The sequence below is a fragment of the Sesamum indicum genome, linkage group LG12 (genome assembly GCF_000512975.1).
Source record: "Sesamum indicum cultivar Zhongzhi No. 13 linkage group LG12, S_indicum_v1.0, whole genome shotgun sequence".
Taxonomy (NCBI): Eukaryota; Viridiplantae; Streptophyta; class Magnoliopsida; order Lamiales; family Pedaliaceae; genus Sesamum; species Sesamum indicum.
This window is the reverse complement of record NC_026156.1, coordinates 4,877,016-4,899,010: the sequence shown is the minus strand read 5'-3', so window position 1 is coordinate 4,899,010 and position 21,995 is coordinate 4,877,016. Positions and strand designations below refer to the sequence as shown.

General features: G+C 36.5%; 4 protein-coding genes across 18 annotated transcripts in view; 1 reads left to right on the top strand and 3 right to left on the bottom strand.

The window, feature by feature from the left end:
* LOC105175668 (cold-regulated 413 inner membrane protein 1, chloroplastic) lies at window positions 1,158–3,240 on the bottom strand. The gene is made up of 6 exons (XM_011098192.2): window positions 2,837–3,240; window positions 2,571–2,672; window positions 2,093–2,188; window positions 1,903–1,967; window positions 1,472–1,541; window positions 1,158–1,399 (listed from the first exon to the last, which is right to left on the bottom strand). The coding sequence occupies exons 1-6, from the start codon at window positions 3,088–3,090 to the stop codon at window positions 1,234–1,236; spliced, it is 753 nt and encodes a 250-aa protein (XP_011096494.1). The 5' UTR covers window positions 3,091–3,240; the 3' UTR covers window positions 1,158–1,233.
* On the bottom strand, window positions 3,875–11,829 carry LOC105175666 (CTD small phosphatase-like protein 2). 5 transcript variants are annotated; one of them, XM_020698177.1, is made up of 9 exons: window positions 11,699–11,808; window positions 11,322–11,430; window positions 10,153–10,268; window positions 9,740–10,000; window positions 9,050–9,183; window positions 8,711–8,795; window positions 7,849–8,412; window positions 7,114–7,451; window positions 3,875–6,474 (listed from the first exon to the last, which is right to left on the bottom strand). In XM_020698177.1, exons 4-9 carry the CDS (start codon window positions 9,906–9,908, stop codon window positions 6,316–6,318), a joined length of 1,449 nt encoding a protein of 482 aa, XP_020553836.1. In that variant the 5' UTR covers window positions 9,909–10,000; window positions 10,153–10,268; window positions 11,322–11,430; window positions 11,699–11,808; the 3' UTR covers window positions 3,875–6,315. The 5 variants fall into 5 exon arrangements, with proteins under 5 accessions (XP_020553836.1, XP_020553833.1, XP_020553834.1 ...); XM_020698174.1 differs by lacking the exon at window positions 10,153–10,268; XM_020698175.1 differs by lacking the exons at window positions 10,153–10,268; window positions 11,699–11,808 and adding an exon at window positions 11,520–11,538.
* Window positions 12,769–19,120, bottom strand: LOC105175665 (protein MEI2-like 5). 11 transcript variants are annotated; one of them, XM_020698459.1, is made up of 15 exons: window positions 18,640–19,120; window positions 17,482–17,606; window positions 17,125–17,168; window positions 16,977–17,023; window positions 16,759–16,899; window positions 16,201–16,670; window positions 15,639–15,797; window positions 15,436–15,552; window positions 15,190–15,341; window positions 14,717–14,802; window positions 13,794–14,592; window positions 13,625–13,709; window positions 13,471–13,539; window positions 13,197–13,376; window positions 12,769–13,116 (listed from the first exon to the last, which is right to left on the bottom strand). In XM_020698459.1, exons 4-15 carry the CDS (start codon window positions 17,005–17,007, stop codon window positions 13,042–13,044), a joined length of 2,364 nt encoding a protein of 787 aa, XP_020554118.1. In that variant the 5' UTR covers window positions 17,008–17,023; window positions 17,125–17,168; window positions 17,482–17,606; window positions 18,640–19,120; the 3' UTR covers window positions 12,769–13,041. The 11 variants fall into 11 exon arrangements, with proteins under 11 accessions (XP_020554118.1, XP_011096480.1, XP_020554119.1 ...); XM_011098178.2 differs by having other exon boundaries at window positions 16,977–17,020; XM_020698460.1 differs by having other exon boundaries at window positions 16,759–16,896; window positions 16,977–17,020.
* Window positions 20,464–21,995, top strand: part of LOC105175663 — a 5,015-nt gene continuing 3,483 nt past the window's right edge. The window contains exons 1-4 of the mRNA XM_011098176.2: window positions 20,464–20,693; window positions 21,266–21,402; window positions 21,564–21,695; window positions 21,783–21,893. Of these exons, the coding sequence (XP_011096478.2) occupies window positions 20,501–20,693; window positions 21,266–21,402; window positions 21,564–21,695; window positions 21,783–21,893 (573 nt within the window). The 5' untranslated portion in view covers window positions 20,464–20,500. The remainder of the gene's footprint in view (window positions 20,694–21,265; window positions 21,403–21,563; window positions 21,696–21,782; window positions 21,894–21,995) is intronic.

Below are 21,995 nucleotides of genomic sequence, written 5' to 3'. Positions count from 1 at the left end.
TGTCAATCAACCTACTGCTTCTGATCACCATAAATTGTCTCATGTTGTTAGTTGCTGAAGCCAACCATTTCTAAACAAGCAGAGATCATCAAATTTGGTTACCATCTCCAAATGAGATACCAATTATGTGGCAGCTTCCAAGCTATGAAAATTTTTGAGGCAGAGAGATACTGTATGATAATCTCAAGGCCTTGACGGTAGTGGTTATTGGTATTTCAGATAGAGTAGGAAGCAAGGAGGTAGTTAAAAACCAACATTACTCATATCCTAGATAATTAGAGATATATTACTCAAGTTAATAAGCATTTCCATACGAGCAGGTAAGCTTTAGGAAAATTCTAGTGAAATGATCTGTAATATATTCAGCGCCCATCCCCCATCAGTGACCAGAAGATTAATAAATTGCATTCATCAATAGATCTATTTCACTTATTCCCTGGCAATATGACTATACATTCTGATATACTCAGATTCTCAGAATCATAAACAGATGAGAACATATTGTGCCATTCACTTCTATATTTAAGCTTCATTTGGATGTAGACCTAGATCTCATTTTGCACTCTGATGTGAGTTTCGGCGTTTGAAAGATGGATTTACAGACTTCCAGAACTTTGATAAGTTAGTTTTCTACATGTATTGGGTTGCGGAACATACTTTTTATGATATTGTAATAATGCTTTATACCCTATGCTATAATATTTTCGATTAATGATCAGATAGACGGGGTTTAGATTTGCACCACCAAGCCCTCAGAAAACCAAAAATCATAGTTCTGCAGCTTTTGCCAGTAGTCACTAGCAAATAGCAACTTTTGGGTCCACTCCCCATTCCTCCATGCCAATCCCCGCAAACGCCTTAGTAACTTTCCCAAAGAATTCTTGCATAAGAAAGCTGTACCTTTGTATATTTGTCTTTGTTATTTAGATTCAAGCTGAGCTGAGAAAAGGAAAGAGAAAACAAACAAAAAGAAAGAAGCTACTTACGAGGGAAGCAATGACCATCTTGTTATAAGTAAAAGGTAATGAATATGACTGATTGACGAACAACACAAACAAGAGGTGACTAAGCAAGTGCTCTTCTGTCAATACTAAAGGTTTTGTCAAATACAAAATAGAGCTGAGTAAGAGAGTATCAGTACTTTTTACAAGAGAAGATGGTGGGCCATCTAGATGATTGTTCTCATTGTAGCTTACAGAAAATGATTAGGTGTTTATTCCTACTACTCAAAGTTTAGATCAAAAGCAAGCATGGCACAGCAACAATAGAGATGGTGGCTAAGGTGGCAAGGATTGAACCTTGATCGAAAGCTTTTCCCAAACTCCCAGCTCTTGAAAAATGCTGGAAAGCCAGATAAGCCGCTATTGCCAAGGAAATAATAACACCCTCCTGTGTTCCTCTGCCATGAGCAACAACAGTTTCAGTAAATAAGTAGCACATTGCACTAGACTAGATGCAATGGTTTACTAACCTCAGCCTCATAATTTGATGGGGAGACACAATCACCAACAAAAATGCTATAAATGGCAACTCCAACTCCCCTACAAAAAATAAAGGAACAGACTTCACATCAATAAGTTATGCGCTTAGTGTATTTGTAGTCAAAGCAAAGCATCATGCATGCACCACTCAGAAGCAGAGTTTCTGGAACTACGGAAAGAAGTTATTTTCTTTAAAATTTTATTCTTGCTCCAAATATGGTGCTATTAACTGCATGCAGGTACATTTTGTCAATCTCATAAGACCTCTTTAAAGGCACTTTTGTGCATTTAACAAATCGAATTTGGGGATAAAAGAAACCTTGAGTGTAATTACTAAGAAAGTTTCTAGTTAGGACAGAACAAAGGATCCAGGTGTTTCACAGGATTATTAACAAAGATCACGTTCAGAAAGAAGACTTACCAGGAATAAAGAAGAAGAGACGCACAAGAAGGGCCAAGAAAGCAGTCCATACGCCATACTCACCTCTGAAAACCAGTTTTGTGTTAGATACTAGATTGACAGATCAAGAAGAAACTTTATTTTAGGTAAAGAAACAAAAACTACTACGAGTTGCTACTATAGAAACAAAGACCAAGAAAGTTAGGCATACTTGATCCATGAGATGATGCTTGCAGGTGCTTGTAGAGCAAATAAAGGAACAAGAAAGGATTTGTGGATAGCCGTTCCCCTCGCTAACATTAGGACTCTGAAAAAGAATTTAGTTAATACTAACTCAGAGTAGCATATTCTTCAAAAATCCCAAAAGTCAAACATCTGCCTATAACTTGAACGAACAGAACTAAAATTTGGATCCAAAAGAATCCTAAACAAGATTCGCCAGGAAATCACCATTGTGGCGCACTTGCATTATTTTTTGAAAAGAATAAAATCAGAGTAGCAAAATAAAAATTTACTCGATTAAGTAATCCTCTCGTTCTTTTCTTACCTCAAGAATGAAGAGAATATATCCTCAAACTTAAGTAACATCAAAATCAACTACAAACTACGACCAATTGAAACAAATAAAATCAAAATCAACTACAAGCTCCGACCAATTGGAATAAATACCGAGAAGAGCAACAACATACGCAGTAGAGACAGCCGAAATCCACTGAAGATTCCGAGGTGTGAGAGGAGCAGAATAGCAAAGCGCACCGAACACATGTCCTTTCTTGTTCATAACAAGCACTCTGCAACAAATGCATGCATGATCAATATACAACAGATATGAAACAGATAAATTTCAGAGATAAAGATCAAGATTCAAAAGACCCAAAACGAAAAAAGAAGTCCAGACGGGATTGAACAATGCTTTTCGATTTCTTTTGGATGGACGACTGCACTCAATAATTACCGAAGTGGGTTATAAGCGAGGGAGCCAAATTGCTGCCGTTTCTGAAGCTGAGGAGAAACACGACAAAAGGTCCTGCTTTGACGGGAGCTGGGAGTTTTATAGCAGAGCAGCTGCTTGTTATACAGAGAAGAGCAAGAAAGAGAAAGGCTCATCATCATCTTCGACAAAGCTAAATCACTGGAATCTGTATTAATTGTTGTTGGCCGGCGTGTGGTGTTTTGTGCTTTGGAGCAGAGTAAACGAATGGGAAGCATAGAACAGAGACGAAGAAGAGTATGGGAGGTTTATTTATTATATTGGAGTTGAAGTAACAGTCCGCCACATGTCAAGAATGGCAAATAAACATAATTAAATCTAAGAATACGTCTAAGCAATCATCATAAAAGAAATGTTTCTAACTTATATTACGCCAGCAATAAATCGATAGAAGACAAATATAAATTTTCACTTAAATTTCTTTATTAATATTAACAAATTTTAACTTGAATATAAATTTATTTAATACAAAAAAATAAACTTTAGAATGCTTATAAGATTTTCCTCTGATAGTTATCATAGACGATGGTATGATTATCCCAAACCTTTATGGATTATAGTTATTTTCATTACAATCAAGAAGATTGCTCATCCAATTAAATGATTTCGTCGTACTCAGTTTATTGATATTTTATTATTTAACAAATTTGCCTATCCAAAGATATTTGTGTATATAATAGACATATGTATATATATATAACACTTGCATAAAGTTGTCTCATGCTTGCAATGTAAACTTTAAACTTGTTCGTGATCCGAGACCATGTGAATCTGAGCCGAAAGAAATCTCGCGTGCAACAATCAAAGTCGTTGCATTGATGGAAGAATTACATGCAAGAAAACCCGGTTTTAGGGCCACGCAACCGGAAAGGAGTCCATTTGCAGGCAGTTGTTTGTGTCTGGTGATCTCTTTCATTGAAAGCTTACATGTAAGTCGTAACCTTAATCTCTCACGGGGTGACGTTCACTTTTGCACGGCATTCTCAGCTGATCAATAGAAACTGTCGCCCAGAAAATATAAATATATAATAGGTGTTTAAAAGTTGTGACGTTACATTGATGGCTTCATTTACAGAATTGTTGGTAAACAAATCTCCATGAGGTTGTAGCCATACAATATGAATCTGGTATTTATGTCTATTTACAGTAACTAGTAAGCAAGATTACGGGCTACAAATTTGACCTGGAAACTTTAAAAAATAAAAATCCCAAGTTAGAAAAGCTAATATAATGATATACTACTACACACCAAGCATAATACAAACAACTCCGATTGTCAGCCAAAACAGTAATAAGTATATCTTCAAGAGACCTGCAGTAAGGCATCCAAAACTGTAAAAGACCATATTATAGTATCAACCTTCTCCCCCTACATTCTCAAAAGCAAATTCACACAGCCACCAGTCGTTCTAGAAAATTATTAAGCAACAACTAAGGAAAGCATACAGGAGGCTCTATTATGGCATTGATCTTCCAGGTTTACACTATGTCAATATATCCACCTCCTGGGGTCCACCAAGCATACACAAGGATTCTCAAGTTCGTTTTCTGCCAACAGTTTTACATAGCTAATTTCAAAACCAAACTACAGAATTCTGTTACTCATGTTCAATACCAGACAATTAGGTCGAGGTTTTTCTAATCCATTTGCCAAGCAGGATATGTTTCCCCCTAAAGAATAATCTTATAGACCATTTCAACCTTCGTCAGTACCCCACAGCATTAGCTACCAAATATACAAAGCTAAAATTATGCACCCAACTCATAGTATAGGTACATCAAACATCCAGGGCCGTCCTAGATGACATGACAAGGGAAGATGCCAAGCAAAGTAACCAGAACCACTAAATTATTGGTAGAAACAAAATCTAGTAAGGAGAGGGGGCTACATAAGTAGCTCTCATATGAATACCCTAATCTTCTATGAGAAAGGTGACACCATCACATATTGTCAGTAGAGATCTGAGACCGAGGCTGTCCAAAGTTCAAAATTTGTTGATCAAGATAAATGATGGAAACCCAATGCTTAAGCGAAATTATATTAGGATTACTTACTAGAAATTGAATAGCAATTGGGACAACAGTCACAACTAATTCTGAGACATCCCCCCTCCTAAGTCAAAACCCAACCAAACTACAGGTAAGCAGCTTCTTTATGTAACTTGCTTGACTGCAACCCACAGCTCATGATCAAAAGGAGAGAAGACAGGGTAAGGCATAGAGAGACGCACAAAGATAGAAACATAACTAAACTGCAAAGAAGAGGAACAGCAAAAAAAGATAAGAGAAAAGTCATGCTTACATTCAGAACAGTCCAGAGAATGAAAGCTGCACAAAGTTTTCTGAATTAAATAGCATGGGTTAATAAGAACAACTTGACCAACTTTAAATGGATGCAACAAATTATGTATCCTAAAATGAGTATGAACAACTTTGGATCAACAGAAAAGGCACGTCTAGTTAGGTGTTCTTTGACTTGCAAACTGGCCATCTGTGAAGTAATAGCATGAACGTCAATCTTCCTAGGGTTTAAAATTGCATCAAAGATTAGACAGCCATCACTAACATGTTTCAGATAATATTTCGGAATGCAACTATCCAAAACGTATGAATCTAGTTACCTATTGCATTCAAATGAATGGTTACCACACCAAACATCATGAGTTTGTTTACCTTATTTCTTCAACAAGGCCCTTGAGAGCAGTATTCATGTAGATTTTCCTACAACAAAAGCTTTGTAGCTGAATTATTAGAAAGAAACTATGCCTTTTGACAATTATTTGTCCCAACTAAATTAAAACCAACTCCTCCAACTTTTCAACATCAGATAGATGACAATAAACAGAAAGTCATAGTACTGTCTTCATCATGTAGAAGTTAAAATTTCACACTCTTCCCCAGGTCCTCTCAGAAGTTCCAGTTATGGAATCACTAGATTAAGATCTCTGTGTACAATGCTCAATGTTAGATTTTGTCCATAACATCACGGCACTGGGCTATAAGCAGGCATGCTTAGTTGATATTACTTGGTCAATCAACTAAAAGTCAAACTTATACTAGCATACACTAAGGTGGATATAAATAAGTTCAAATTAGAATCAAGATTTATTTCACAAATCAATTCATATACACGCTGCACAGACCTAAGCATCTATACCTATACAAATCAAACCAAAAAAAAAAACTCTTGAAGACACACTTCTACAGCAAATTAGCCTAAAGAACTAACAAGCTCCTCAAATAGTAGGATAGTGAAAGGAATGATGGCAAATTGACTCAGCAACAGGAAGAAATTTATAAAAATTGATACCTATACCAAGGCTCGAGAGGAAGGTATAACAAGCATCTTAAAACAAAGAAGACTTTGATTGAAAAGAAAAACAGATGAATATTGAACGGGACATGAAGTAATTAAAGAACTAGAAAGGATAGCCAAGGAGCTCTTATTCCTTGTTACCGAATTTCCTAGCAATGATGGGTCGTACATCATCAGCATCAACCAATGTCTCTAAAAATGGAAGTAGTGAAATTAGGGCAGAGTCTGACGGGTCATCAAACCAACTCTTAATAGGAATACCATTATTCACTTGCAACCTGAAAACCTGAAATCGTCAAAAGAGTAATGCTTTAAACCAAGAAATCAGTTCATGAAACATGTCAGCATTGAAGTAATGTTTTCTTGACTACCTACTCTAAATTAGCCTTTCCGACATGCTTCTTAAGCTGTAATTTCGAGATGGACATATTTGGATAAATGTTCTAAGACTAACTTAGGAAAAAAAAATCAAAGATCAAAATGCAAATCGAAACAGGAGAATGACATGCTCTAAACTTCTAGCGGCAATAAACCATCTATTTGGGGAAAAATGTAAAGATTAGCTCCATGATCCTGAAACTTAAAAGATACTTGTTGGGATTAAAATCATTTACCAAACCTAGAAAAAGGACTTGAAAATACCAACACACTTGCTGGAGGAAAGTCTCCTAGTCCCAGAATAGTGTTAGCCAGGAGATCTGGAAGAATTACTTATGAAGGAGAATTGATGGTAACATTATGTTAAGTGCAGCTTAGTGATTGCCAAATGATTAAATTTGAGCAAATATTAGTGGAATTACACAGCTTCTATGCCACTTCTAATGAAGCTGCTATGTTATTCATGGTCAAAACTGAGACCATATAATCAAGCAATATCTGTAACAAGAAAAAGGACCAGCACAAACAAAACAAAATAACATTCTACCTGTGGGGAATTATCTATTATGGCAACTTTTGCAAGATCAACACCTAATACTGTCAAGTCTTTCATGTAAGTTCCTTCAGAGAAGATGCATGATTCACGATAAGCTCGTCTTGATATAACTGTTCCATCTGGATCCAGAATATCTAGAAGTTGTTTCGCATAGATGCTTTGACTAGCAGTGAAAACCACAATCTCAAACATTTCGGCCACTCTTTTGAGGAAAGTCTGGAGGTGAGGCCTCTGTTTCACATAAACAGTATGTTCTTTCATGTTGAAGAACACAGAAAATGTGAAGTCCGCATCATCACAGTGATCTAATGTAGAGTGGACAAGTGTTTCTGCACACAGTAAATCAAGATACTTAAACTTCTGGAGAACCTATTCATCTGATGCTCTTGAAAGTCAAGCAAACAAAACATAAATATATTAAACCCATTAAAACATTCACAATAATTCAATAAAATAGCATCAGCATTACTTCTCAAGATCTAATCATTCAGAGCGAGGACACTGGAAGCTCGCTTTGTTTTTTAAGTTCAAACAGTGAGAAAATCACATGTCAGGGACAGCACAAATTATTAAAAATTTCCAAAGGTGTTACCCAAACAACCTTCGCCAAGAGGATAAATCATGAAACGGTATAATCATATCTAGTGACTAGAAAAATATATGCATCAGAAATATTGAAACATATTAAAGAAGCATTCAACAAATATCTGGAGAAAATGTGCATACCATCTAAGTCAAGTACTAAAGTGATTTGCTTGGCGTTTTGCTTTTCATTCGGCACCGAAGTTGGTAACGAAGTAAATGCCACGTCCGGCTGCTCTGGGAGATTCCTTATATACATTTGTGGATCAAAGCACTCATAATCTTGGTCAGAGTAGGTATTTATGAGAGAATCCTGGTTGTGAGATCGCAGTTGATGGATTGCCATGTACAAGCTGGAATTGTCAGAACCTAGGATGGTATCTTCTGATGGTCTGCCATCATGATCACATCCAGTATCTAAAGTATCCTCCAAAAAAGGCAATACCATGCATTCCTCTGTCAAATCACAAAGTAAACTAGACTCCTCACATTTGAAATCAGGTAGTAACAATGCATCTGTTCTGTTTTCAAATTCAGAATGGCTTCCGATGGGTTCTCCAGGATAATTGCTTCCAACGGGAGGTCCAGAAAAAATCATGTCAGAGATGTAGAAATCTGATACATTGCATGCTTGATATTCACATGAACTTCTGCTGCTATTATCACTATCGTCGCTATCTAGCTGTGGCACATAAAGAATGTCACTTCCTACAAGGGAAATGCAGAGTTAGTAATCGTCGCTATCTAGCTATTGCACATAAAGAATGTCACTTCCTACAAGGGAAAAATGCAGAGTTGGTTATGCCAACTGGAACTCAGAGGACAGGTAAACTCCATATGTATATTACACTGAGAACAGATGGATTTATTTCCTTATACAGGTCAACATACTTGTTGACTAATAGATTAAAACTAAGTTACTAGAAACTTCATGGTTGAGGAAAATAACATCATTGATCATGCCATGTCATAAGCTTGAAATCAATAAGAAAATTATAGAGCATACCTTCATTATTGTAGAAATCCACCGAATCCAGAATGGGGGAAAAGATAGTTTCTATGTTTGAAGTGCAGGTGGATACTGCAGGTTCCTAAAGATATTGAAGACTTCACCAGTAAGCACAGAACTCAATCATAAATATTCTTACTTTAGAATAACATGTGGAGATTTTGGTTGAGAAAACAGACAGAGAAGTTATAGGGCGTAAAAAATTATACGATTTAGATGCTAGTTATACATGGTTTCAGCCGAAAGATGCTATAACCATCAGATGCACGACTGAAATTACAGACAAAGAAAGCACTGTAACAAATCAATGAGCTACTAAAAAATAATTATGCATACCATACTATCCACAGTAGCAGAATCGGTTTCAGTTGATGGCTGCCTCTGCATAAGGTTCTCTTCATTAGATAACTCATCATGGTTAGTTTCACACCGTCCAATGTCCTCAGAAAACGCTTGATCATAAGCCGAAGCTGCACCACAGAATGTCTCGAGCATTTAAATTATACTTATCAACCCCAAAAAAAATGTATTAGCATGACCTAGTAGTAGCAACAGCTGAAGAAAAAATGAATCGGAAAGGAGAGACCTCTTTCTTAGAATAGAGAAAGAGAGATAGAAACTGAACGTATTCAATGAGAACCTATTTTTCATTCTAGTGGTTTACCTAAATCCACCAGTCCAAGAATTCTCTGTTGCTGTAATGCTTCTTATAACTTGATACTCAACCATAAATACATATTTTCAGATGTACATGAGATAGGTCATAGGTATACATGTGGTTCAGCATAAACGAAAAGCTTGTAAGTACCAAAGGTATCAACACCATCGTAGCATTTAGCAAAATCAAAGTAAGATTATTTGAAACAATGATATCCTTACACCAGAGCAACAGCCCCATCAAATAGTAAGAAGGCGAACAAATAAGCAATGATTAATGCTTCTGATCGTACTTGGCGAATGTACAAGTGAGCACATAAGAAATAACAGGCACTGCAAGGATATTATTGAGGGCTGGCCCACACTTACCATCCTGATTGCTCTGAGTATAAGCACAATTTTTTTCCACATTTTGACAAACTCTGGCACGAGAGAGAGGATTCTTGGATATCATACTTGACTTGCGGCATACATGGAGACCATTTTTTTCTTTCAAACAGTCTGTGGTTGACTTGGTTTTCATTTTTAATGATGGCATTTGGTCTGCGCGACTGATGTAGATCAAGATATTGTATCAAAAGCATCAGCGAGCAACAAACCCCTTTACGATATGCGATCAGCCACAGGAGACTGCAATTTTGAATTCTCAATAAGAAGAATGTCACAGAAGAAACAAACAACTGAATAAAATCTTTATCAAGAGAAAAAGTAAAAAGTCGCAATTGATATTGATTCGATAACGGAGAATGGATAGCATATAGAAGGAATTAAAAGGGAAATGCCTTTGACCAAGAGTGTGATGATTCCAACAAACTAGAACAAAAATCAACAGCCTCTTCTTTTATGATGTTACAGAGGAAATATACTCTATCCGCCAAGGGGTTTCTTCCACTTATCACTACAATAAGTTTGTAATTCATCAGAAATACTGCTATAGATATGCTGTTATATAGAGAGAGCAGTGGTAATATTTTCCAAATTCAAGAGTAACCATTTCTACGAAAAAAACGTGCAATAGAACACTCCAATTGACGCAGATACAAACAAAGTCACTCCTTTCTTTCAACTTAATTTAATACTCAGTGATTTAACGCCAGGAAGTTTTACTATTCTTTATCCCCAAGTCATCGCTCAAGATAATAATAATACGATTACAGATTTGGTCAGTAGAATTGGAACACAAGAAAGGGAGTGCCTTTCACGCTGTACATATCCAAGGTAATTAGTTTATACAAGGTATGAAAAACCAAGTCAAAGCAAACACACGGAAATCTGATCTCTGTCCCAACCAGGCCTCTTGCTGGAGGAAGTTATTGTAGTTCTTGACCAAAGAAGAGCCGGTTTTTTCAGTGATATAAAGCAACAAGCAATATCACTTTGTCATGCAAATGACGATTTATAGCATTTACTAATAAAAAGTTGATCTTGCTTCAATGATGGCTAACCCATTTCATAAAACTGGGTGGGGAGGGTTCAGGTAATATCTTGCAGGCATATGGAGACTACATACCATAGAGATCTAAATTTCCTCATAATTTACTTCTTAAATCATGCTTCCTGTTTCAGTTTATTACAAGAATGTTAGAAGTTTTCCTAATTAACCTGGCTAAGTATGACATCAAGAACACTAAGAGGCGTAATAAAGAAGCCGCATGTATTAGAGTAGGTACATCCCTTCCACACAAGACATTTCATTGCGAAGCAAGCCACAAAAAAAACACTCACATGAAAACATAAGTAAATACTCAAACAACACATGAAATGAATGAACGAAAATAACTCAAAATTGCCAATAAGAAATCTAAGATGAATAAAAAGACGCATAAAATTAATCACACTAGAATTAAAACCCAATTTAAAATTGAAAAAGAAAGGAAAAAGAATTTAAGCGGAAAGAAAACCCTTTGAAGGAGGATACAAGAAACTGAATCATAAACTAAAACCTTCAGACCTTTTCTCCAAGAAAAACCCCAAATTCATCAAGAAAAAACCCAAGAAAGCGGAAGTCAACTCAACTCAAGCACTTCCTTCAGCAGCAAACAAAGCTCGAAATAGAACATCTGAAAAACACAAAAACAGTCACAAAAATTAAAATATCCACGCCTACCCCACAACCCAAAACCCTAGAAGTAGAAACAGAATGGCACACCAGAATCCAACATTCGTTGATAGAGCTCAATTATTGCTACAAAGAAAATACTGCTTTAACAGCTTAATTACCCACACAAAGCTTAACAAACCTCCTGATTGACAAGAATAGCTCTATATAGAAGAGAATTGGATACGATGTCTAGATACAAAATACAGATTGTGTATGATGTATTATACCTGCGGAAATCCAAGTCCTCTCTCTCTCTCTCTACAACGACGCGCTTTCTCTCTCTACATTTTCGCTCCCCTGTCCGTATATTTATACACGGTGGGGGGTGGGCGTGCTTTAGAGCCTGGTCCTATTTGGATTACCTACAACGGAAGTTTTTGACTTCTTTGCAGTAACAGACTACAAGGTGTACCTCTAGGGACTTCTGCTTAGCTAATAGCATAATATAGCCGTCACCGTCCTAAACGTACAACAATAGAAAGGCATGGTTTTGGAGAGCCGGTCGTATGTGATTCACACCCGTGCTTAAGCAAAGTTGTCTGGGGTGCAAGCGAACGGCTGGGATCAAGAGTTGGGGACAGTGCGGGGTTAGACCCCTGATAGATAGCCGCGTGGACAGTGGGCCCCACAAGCGTGACGTATTGACACGTGCTGCTCCAAAGAAAGAGAAATGAGGAATGGCTGCGATGATGGCCCGTGAGACACACGCTCCTGGGTTTCACCATGACCGTGAGAGTTTTTTTTTAATTTTACACCCACTCCCTCACCATATCTGCATATGCCCCGGCAAAGTTCGAATCTGAAATCCCCCATAAAAGAAATTTATATCAAAACTATTGGATTGTACTCCAACCACATCATCATAGTATTTGAATTCGTTTCTGGAGTGTTTTTTTGTATTTTATGAAAATAGAGAAAGAAAAATAAAATAAATAAATATATATTAGATATAATATATATATTTGAATTTATTTTTAAAAATAATTTAAAATAAGTATTTTATATGTTTAATATTGTGTTTTGAAAGACAAAAATTACTATTTATTGTTAAATCACTGTCAAATCATGTCTTTTTTATATTTATTTATGTATATGTGTGTGTGTATATATATATTTATACTAAAACAGTTAAAAACACTCAAATAAAAAATATGATGACAATCATTAAATATATTTTGATTTATCTCGAAAATAAAAACAAACATAATGCATAAGTGCTTATGTTCAGTTCAGTCTCTATAGCACGAATATTTTTATACATTCATAAAAATTATAGCAAAATTTTGTCCTCACAATCTTCGACCAACCTTCAAAACTCCAATTTTTACCCTAAAATTTTCCATCCGTCTCATTACAAAAGTATCGAATCAACTTCACATTGATACAAAAGTATCGAATCAACTTCACATCAATGGAACGGTTTCTTGTCCAAAATTTCCATCAATATGAAGTAGCAAACAATGACAACAAAGCAGAAGCTAATCTTTTCTTTTTGGATTTACATGGTCCTAATTTTGTACACTTGAAACAAGAGCAGCCACTTCTCAAGACGGTAGCTTCCACACGGTCGTTATCTCTCGTTCACAAAGGAGGTGTTGTTCTCTTCTCCATTTGACTGACCAGCAGCAGGATTTTCTTTGATGAGCTGCAGATCAATGGGATTTGCTAAGTTTTGCAATACTAGCAGAAACTTGATGGATGATTCAGCTTGACAAAAACTTTTACCTTATTGTTAAGTTCCGGGGATTCTGAATCAAGGAGAATCGGTCTGCAACGTTTATCTTCATTCATCAAACTTGAGTTCTGGAAATGGGCCACAAGGGCTGCTTTTCCCTGAATTCGAGCGAATGCCAAAGAGGCCACTTTCTCGCTGTTGAATTTCTCCCACTTCTTCCCATTGAATGCCTGTGTTTCAAGGAAAAAGGTTTAGTACTGATGTATGACGGCATATAGATTAACAAAAAGGGCAGGACAGAAAGAGAGAATATAAACGAATTACCTCATAAAATGGGATAATGTTCAATGGTGACAACATGTTGATAAATGCATAACCCACATTGCATTTATTCTGCAGATGAATCATGTATTGTTTCAGATTCATTCTTTTTTAGGAAAATAAAATGCATGAAGTATGGTAAAGAACCAAAGATGACCTTGAAATCGATGGGCAAATAGAGAAAATCATACGTTCCCTGGTGATGTTCATCGATGGTGGCCAGCAACATCTTGGATGTGTATCTACGAAAAAGACAGGAAACAAGCTATGTGAATTATTTCTATGATCTTAGTAACTTGAAACAGTAGTAGTATAAAGGCTTTTACTTGTTGGGGATATTTTTAATCATCAGGGTCGTTCGAGTATCTTCACCACTCCTAATCTTATCAAGATCAAGTTGAAACTGTTTCTTGTTGTCTATTTGGGTTCCATTGCTTTCAATGCGTCGGGACTTTCCACGTTCAGCCAAACCCTCCATGTTAGAGACTGCAACTCCTGGAAAATGACCATTACCAAGAAACACGGGACTTAGTCTTGGAGAAACCATATTACCCGTGAAACTCCGATCCTTATAAATTGGAGCTACACCATCAAAACTGGGACTCTTCAATGATGCTTTTGATGACTCCTGAAAGTAACCAAATTGTCGTTCAAGAGGGACACCAGATGGCGCAGATCCAATATGGTACTGGTGACGCTGCTGTTGGAGCTGAGAAGAACTGCAGAAAGATCCATGAAGATTTGGTATAGGAAAGCCACTATTTCCACCGTGCATAAAAGGGAATCTCATGGTCTGAGCTCTGGGTGTGTTGAAAGCGGAAGCACCAAAAGAAGAAACAGGTCCACTATACGGACTCAACTTCTGCTCTGGGAATGAATGAGATTGGTCAAAGATACCTCGGCAGTTTGAATTTTCATTTGAAAATATGTGTTCCAAATGAGGGCCTCTTAGCAAATCTTTTCCTGTGGGCGTGACCCTCTGGTTTGGCACTTGAGATTGCCGAACTGAAGCTAATCCAGGTAAACTGTTGCCTACAGGAGGACTGAAAGAGCTAAATACAGGTGATTTACTGAAGTTCTGGAGAGAATTCCGCTCCATAGGGCTGCCAAGCTGTGGCCAATTACCTGCCAGATTGTGGACATAAGCTTGTACGGATTCATACATAGCTAATTTATTATTCAGACAACATGCTATTTCCCAATATCTAGAGATGGCTAACAGTAATTGAAGTACTCCTTTGATCCATACCAGGGGGAGAATTCTCAAGTGGTGAACCTACTCGATGCAAATTCCTTTCATCTTGTTCAAGCTCTTGATTTAGATGCAGCAGCAAGCTTAAAGTACACGACAAAGGAAAAATAGAAAGTTACAGTCCATAAATCAGAATCACCTGTAAGAACTTTCAGTAAGCTCCACAGAGGCCTGGAACAAGAGTAATAGCATGAATCCTAAAGAGACCACAGGCGTGGTCATTTTCGTATTCTAAGGTGATACTTATTTCTTACCTGACATCCATATTAAGTTCATATGACGCATAAATAATTTCCAATAATAAGCTGACAGAAAATCCTCAAATGCTGTTCATAATTAGCAATGAGTAATTGATTGGCACAAAGGACTAGATTATTATAAAAGATTAGGCAAACACACTTTATCGCCAGAGGCTATAAAAGGAAAAGGAAAAGTTAAGAAAGAAAAAAACAGTATATTAATATATATACCTTCGACGTGCTCCACCAGGGCGGCTGGGTTCCAGCTTTATGCGTTTCCCGGCTATATCGCTTCGGTTTAAGGATTTAAGTGCAGCTTCCGCAGCTCTAACGTCATAAAATTCAATAAATTTGTGATGCCTCTTGTGTGGTGTTTCCCTTATCTGGACTAAAATAAAGATGCAAAACAATGCTCAGATATCGAATCCAGGAAATCATGCTCAGCAAAGTCAATGATGAAAAGAGAAAGCTGCGCACCTCTTTGACCTCGCCATAAGCCCCAAAAATATGTTGAAGGTCATCATTAGAAACTGATGGATCCAAATTAAATACTACCAAGGTTCCTTGATTGATGTCCTTGTCAGATGGGTTCTCCTGGAGAGGAAGAAGATGGAGAAGCAGTTTTTATTAGAAAATAGACAACACAAGATTCTTATTGATCGAAGTTCAACGTTCAGAACCTTAGGGATCGAGAAGTGAATATCCAGCTTTCTCCTCCGGAGTGACTTATTCTGCAATGACCGCATAGCAGTTCGAGCCGCACGTATATCATAATAAGATATCATCACAAAGCCCCTATGCTTACATGTAGTATACATTGTTCTGATATCACCATATTGCTGAAAATAGTCAACAACAACGAACTTAATGAATTATCTCATTTCAGAAGTCCAGGAAATCACTAGCCTTAAAATTAGATATCACCAAATAATTACACCGAAGACAATTGTTCTCCAACCAAATTATGAACCTGCTTGCAGCTCCACAATATTGTTTCTTATGCAGAACTCACATGGTAGTAAAAGGAAAAATTAAGACTTTTCTATCCAATTCTTGCAAACATGTTAACCAAATTTAAATATTAAAAAACAAACATCTACATCTAATCATTGATAAAAAGAGCAATGAGTAACTCCAGATGCATAAAAATACATAAATAAAGCAAAGACCTTAGTACATGATATGCTGGCAAAACAGGGGGGCACCACAAAAATGATAGGAACGCATGACATTTAGAAGTACCTCAAAGAGAGCTCTAAGCTCTGCATCCTCAACATTACTGTTAATGTTACGGACGAATAACGTTCTAGAAGGATGCTCTCCTAGAGGATGTTCTCCAGCAATAGTACCAACACCATTAGTAAGATTAACATGAGCTACTCCGTTGGCAACACCATCATCAAATAAACTCAATTTAGAAACACCAACTCTTAAGCTATCTTGTGAATCAGATTCCAATTCCAAACCTCCTCCACTGCCAAAAACATCACATTCTTCCACGTCATCCACAAGATTGGGCAACCAACTAACGTCATAGCCATCTATCATCCCAGCTAGGAGTTCATCCTCATCGTCAGGGAGGAACCTTCCAACTTCATGATTCTCACCCTCTTCAAGCAATTTCTTGCCCTCTGAATCTGGACATAGGCCAATCAAACTAGGCGAGGAGTCATCCACGAATTGAGCATCATGCTTTAATTCAGTGAAGTTCGCTGCAACAAACCCAATAAAGAAAGAAAATGACTGACTATTCTTGAGACGTAATAAAAGTACTTTAATTAAAATATGCTGTGTGCATACACTTTTCATGGGCAAGAACAGGCAGTGAACTTGAGAAAAGTGAAGCATCATTTGAGACGCGATAAGAATCAGATTGGAAAAATACACGAGCACTAGTTCCCATTCGCTGTGATAAATTTGTTGGAGTCTTTGAAGCACCTACTACATATGCAGTCCGTCAGCATCAGGAACACCCATTTTTTTGTAACAGATAATACAAAAGGAATTTCCAGACTTACCAGAACAAGAATTGTCTGAAAACTGTAGCATGGGCTTTAACTTTCTGCTAAAATAAGAAAACAGAACATGCATGAGATGCATTCCTAAAGTATTAACTGAGAACATGGTCATGTTCCACATGCCTGAACCCCAAATATCCAGACTTACCACAATAATAATTCTCTCCACGCTGTACCATGAACTTTACCCTTCTGACAAAACAAGAAAATAGAACAAACATTAGTTACATTCTTAAAGCATTAACTAAGCACATGGTTTGGTTCCACGTGGCTGAACCACAATATTGAACCTAGTCTAGGTCTATGGATTTCAGTACAGCAAGGTTAAAAGTTGTTATGAAATGTACATGACACATAATAGAAGACCTTCTAACTAGGAGCTTCAAGTATACAGCCAAATAAAGCAATGTTACAAGTATCCAAGGTTACTCTAGCCACTGATCATGATGATGCAGTCCCAAGAATTGACAAACAGGTTTAGGTGACAATTAGCAGTCAGATAGACCTAGGTCATCAGCAACGTCATCTTCTGTCCTTGTAGATATTTACGCACCACAAGCACTGATCGGCGGAAACAAACTGATGGGTGCTTTCAGATCACTCCTCGTATCCACACTCAAGCTTTAGTATCTAAAAAAAGATGGGCCATATCTCATGGGTGTTCAACAGAAATACAAAGATATCACAAGGACTGGAAGTCTTACAACAATCAGTCCTATCCAATTTGTTGATAGACATGAAGAAAACCAGTTGACTCTAAACCAACGAAACTTTTCAGATACTTATCCAAAGATTTTCGTTGGCCAACTAGAAGCTGTAAACTTCATACCGCAGTTGATATGGAGATATCTTCCTCAGTACTACAGAGTATGGATAATTTGGTAAATCAACTTTATTGTAAGTTTCTAACAGCCAAAAGCTATATCAAATGCCAAGCATAAACCACATAAATTCTTTAAATGTTTTGTAGGTCATAAATAATTAAATTAGCAAAAAAGAACCAATAAATAAGCATGAACATGTTTAACTTTCTCCTTGATTCCTGTTCATCAATGCAACACTTCTACTTAAATTAGCAAAGATGGACAAACAATAAAAATGACTGTGCATTAATTTTTTCTTGATTCGTGTTCGTCAACACAACCTTCCGGCCAATGATTGCCAATACAAATTTGAGTAAAACCAAAATTCTACTTACGACAAGCATGTATAGTAATTAACTAAATCTTTTGCAATAAACAGAAAAAGAAAGTAGAAAGGATGTGATCAATCAAAATCGAGCCTAAAGATCGATAAATTTATGAAGAAAATATCACCAGGCAGAGGTACTAGCTTAGCAGGAACCCAGTGAGAATTTCTATAACTCCTCACAAAAATTATCATTGTTCTCGAGAACTTCAAGAACTTATCACAAGATTGATCTTAATATTCATGATCTCCAAGCACCCATGTTACCCATCGCCCAATCCCACCACTCCCCAGACACAAACCAAGACGGAAGTCAAAGAGAAAAGCGGCAATCAACAGCATTTGACAACACCAACAGACCGATACGAGAATCTCTAAACAACCCATCAAAGATTTTCAAAAACTCATCATGTTCAAGCAATAAACACGCATACATGTAAAACATACAATCAAGCACGCAAAAGCGCGAAAATACCTCGAGAATGGCTCGCCTAGAGAACCCCAAAGTCGTTCGAGTTATTCAAGAATACCTAAGAAGCATCAACGCTGACCCAATACGATACAAAAGAACAACCACAGAAAAACATGAAAAAAAAGAAAAAAAACAAGGAAAGAGAGACGTGAACAGAAAGAACTCTCCACTCTTTTCGTTTTCGGCCTTTTCCCCTTTTCTCCACTGAATCAATACCTACACATACACACACAACGCAAAACAAACACACATTGCAGGCTCCCGGGGAGCGGGGTTGGAGCGTGATCGGGAATAAGGCAACGGAAAGAAAGAACAGAGAATGATTTTACGACAAAAAGGAAAGAAAATAGGGAGGAGTTAATGAAAGGGTGGAGGGGTGATTTTGTTTTAATTGAATTCAACTGTATTTAAACGTTGATTTGATGTCCACGTGCATTCATTCACATGGAACCAGAAGAAAAAAAAAAAAGGAAATATTGATGGGCTTAAATCTTTTCGAAGAACAGAGAATGATTTTACGACAAAAAGGAAAGAAAATAGGGAGGAGTTAATGAAAGGGTGGAGGGGTGATTTTGTTTTAATTGAATTCAACTGTATTTAAACGTTGATTTGATGTCCACGTGCATTCATTCACATGGAACCAGAAGAAAAAAAAAAAAGGAAATATTGATGGGCTTAAATTAAATCTTCTCGAGAAAGATAATCAATTTTCAAGAAATCATTTTTCTATGAGGGGGAAAGTTGAAGACGACGACTGAACATGGGACTAATACGAGGATTATGAAATGCTTACATGGGATTATGTAGTAGATAAGGTTAGTGGTGTGGTTTCTTTGACTATACACCTTTGTAATAACTTATTTATAGAAAATGATAATGACCTGAGAATACATTGCCACTATTTTTTTTATTTAATTTTTCATAATTACGTACCTAATACACACACATGCAATTAAGATTATAATAAGAGATACCTCATAAAAAAATATCATAAAAATGATAAATTACAATGATTTTTTTTAATATTTGGCACAATTACTAACGCCCCTTATTATTTGGAAAATTATTAATATCACCTTAATTTTAACGACGGTCTAATATTTTTATCCATTTTTTATGATGACAGATCAAAATGCCCTTGCGGACTAAGAACTATAACTTTATTTATTTATATTTTTTTATGGACTAAGTGGATAATTTTTAATGATGTTTTAAAATATTCCATCCACCTCGTTCGATTTTTCTATAACATTTTAATTTTTTAAAAAAGTACAGTAAGGGCAAAATTGATAATTTCATACTTTTATCAAATGATTATATAATTTCATCAAACATCATGTGTATTTATAATTTTTCAAACAATGATGAATATTTGTAATTATGTGCAATCTATATTATTTGAATTTCTAATACATCCAAACTTGTTGCGCGGTCATATCATCCTCTAAGTTGCAAGTGTGACAAGGGGCGGAGTGTTACTTGCCACTTAAAGAGTAGCCAAATACTCTCTAAGAATGGGCATTGCAGAAACAAGTGATGAGCATCTTCCACCTAAAACTTACGGAGAAGACATATCAAGCATAAAATTTAAAATTTTAACATATATAATTATCAATATGTCGATATATATATGTAAATTCAATTTACATAAAATTGAAAATGTTTATGTATCTTTATATTTTAATTTTAAAAGTATTTTCTGATTAATTCTATCGTCTATTAGTAAAAATCAAACATGTTATCCTTTATTTTCCTCAGATGGGATTGTACTCCACGCATCAACTGTTGGATGCTGCTTTTTATCGCCAAGTACATATATTGGCGCCGCGCATATCTCTCGTTAGTGTCGAGAAACGTGAACACTATGCTGAGCTCTTCGATTTTCTGTTCTTGTTCCAATTCTCTCTCTCCTTCCCTAAACTTCGCGGCATCGCAGCAAGTTACATTTCTCGCAGGCAAACAGGTTAATTCTGGGCCTAATTGTTCACTCTCCAGCAAATTACCGTCGACTTCTTTGCATATTCGCGTACCTTCTCGTTCTGTTGTTCGTTCTACTGGTAATACCTCCGATGTTCATTAGTCTTTACTGTTATCTTTTTATATATTGAGTTTACTCGAATGGCTATTAAGGTTAACAAGTGTTCCAGTTGGGTTATGGAAAGACTTCTTATCTCTATTTTCAGTGATTAATGAATTAGTTGGATTTAGTGATGTTGTTCCTAAAGTTTCAATGTTTTCGTATTAATGGTTTGTGTTCTGTTTGGATTTTATGTTGTTAAACAAGGCATAAAAACATGCGCCTGGATTATCATTTTTTTTTCTCTTATCCCAAAGGAGAAACAGATAGTCTCCTTTGTGGGTTTTCCTGTTGCTTTTGAATGAACTCTTTATAATTGTGCGATATTCGCGTTTACTAAATTTGCTTGCTATTTAGCTTGACTTGCCATATGTGAAGTTCTTTATGGTTATAATTTTGATTCAAAGATTTGTCATGGTTGTAGTATTTATTTTTGTTGTAAATTGTGGAGGTAAGAGACGTTGCAGAAGTGATTGGTTTATTGTGCATGTGAATATCTTTATCAGTTTTCATTGAAAAACTGTTGTGTGTGATTTGATTTTCCACTTTCAGCTACGCAGGAGCTTGTTGAGACAACTTCATCTGCTTCGGGTTTTGTTGAGACTGGTTACATTTATGGTGTTCATGGACTCCAAGGAGAGGTTAGGGTAAAGCCAAGCACAGATTTTCCCGATCTGCGCTTTTCCAAGGTATATAGCTAAAAAGCTGACTAAAAAATCCTAAACTCTACTTCATCAGATGCATAAAACAAACACGCAGAAATGGAAAAGAAAATAAAGGAAAAAGTGAGAAAAAGATACCATATTGGACCTGAATGTGTTGTCTAAACGAGGGTCATTATTCTCTCTAGCCAGGGACTAGATGGTTAAAACAACAAGTATCAGGAACTGAAACTCTTCGAGAAATTGAACTAGTGGAGGGCCGTGGGCACCCTGGACAAAGTTGGATAGTAAGATTTAATAACATCGACACAGTAGAACAGGTATGCTAGCAGTTGGTTTGTTAATTTGTAAGATTGTATGTCAGACACAACCATGATGCCTCCTTAAACTTAGCTTTTTTTGCTCAGGCACAAAAACTTGTTGGGTCGACTATATTGGTTACAGATAAAGATAGACCAGACTTAGAGGAAGGCGAGTTCTATACTCATGACCTCATTGGAATGAAAGTTATTCTCAAGGTTTGTAGTTTCACCATATCCTCTTCTGTGCTCATATTAGATGACGTATCATTAACCCAATTATGACTCCATAATTTTATTTCTTCTGATTATGTTTAAGGT

Excerpts from the sequence above, each read along its gene's own strand:
- LOC105175665 (XM_020698459.1), bottom strand. The coding sequence starts at position 17,007 with ATGCTACAGTTTTCAGACAATTCTTGTTCTG. Across the intron at positions 14,593-14,716 it reads ACTTGAGAATTCTCCCCCTG|GTAATTGGCCACAGCTTGGC; the intron begins GTATGGATCAAA and ends ACAATCTGGCAG. Across the intron at positions 13,377-13,470 it reads ACATTATCCCATTTTATGAG|GCATTCAATGGGAAGAAGTG; the intron begins GTAATTCGTTTA and ends CTTGAAACACAG.
- LOC105175668 (XM_011098192.2), bottom strand. The coding sequence starts at position 3,090 with ATGCTTCCCATTCGTTTACTCTGCTCCAAAGCACAAAACACCACACGC. Across the intron at positions 1,542-1,902 it reads TCTCTTCTTCTTTATTCCTG|GGGAGTTGGAGTTGCCATTT; the intron begins GTAAGTCTTCTT and ends TATTTTTTGTAG. Across the intron at positions 1,400-1,471 it reads CATCAAATTATGAGGCTGAG|AGGAACACAGGAGGGTGTTA; the intron begins GTTAGTAAACCA and ends TGCTCATGGCAG.
- LOC105175666 (XM_020698176.1), bottom strand. The coding sequence starts at position 9,908 with ATGCCATCATTAAAAATGAAAACCAAGTCAACCACAGACTGTTTGAAA. Across the intron at positions 7,452-7,848 it reads TTTAGTACTTGACTTAGATG|AAACACTTGTCCACTCTACA; the intron begins GTATGCACATTT and ends TACTGTGTGCAG. Across the intron at positions 6,475-7,113 it reads TAATAGATAATTCCCCACAG|GTTTTCAGGTTGCAAGTGAA; the intron begins GTAGAATGTTAT and ends TGACGATTTCAG.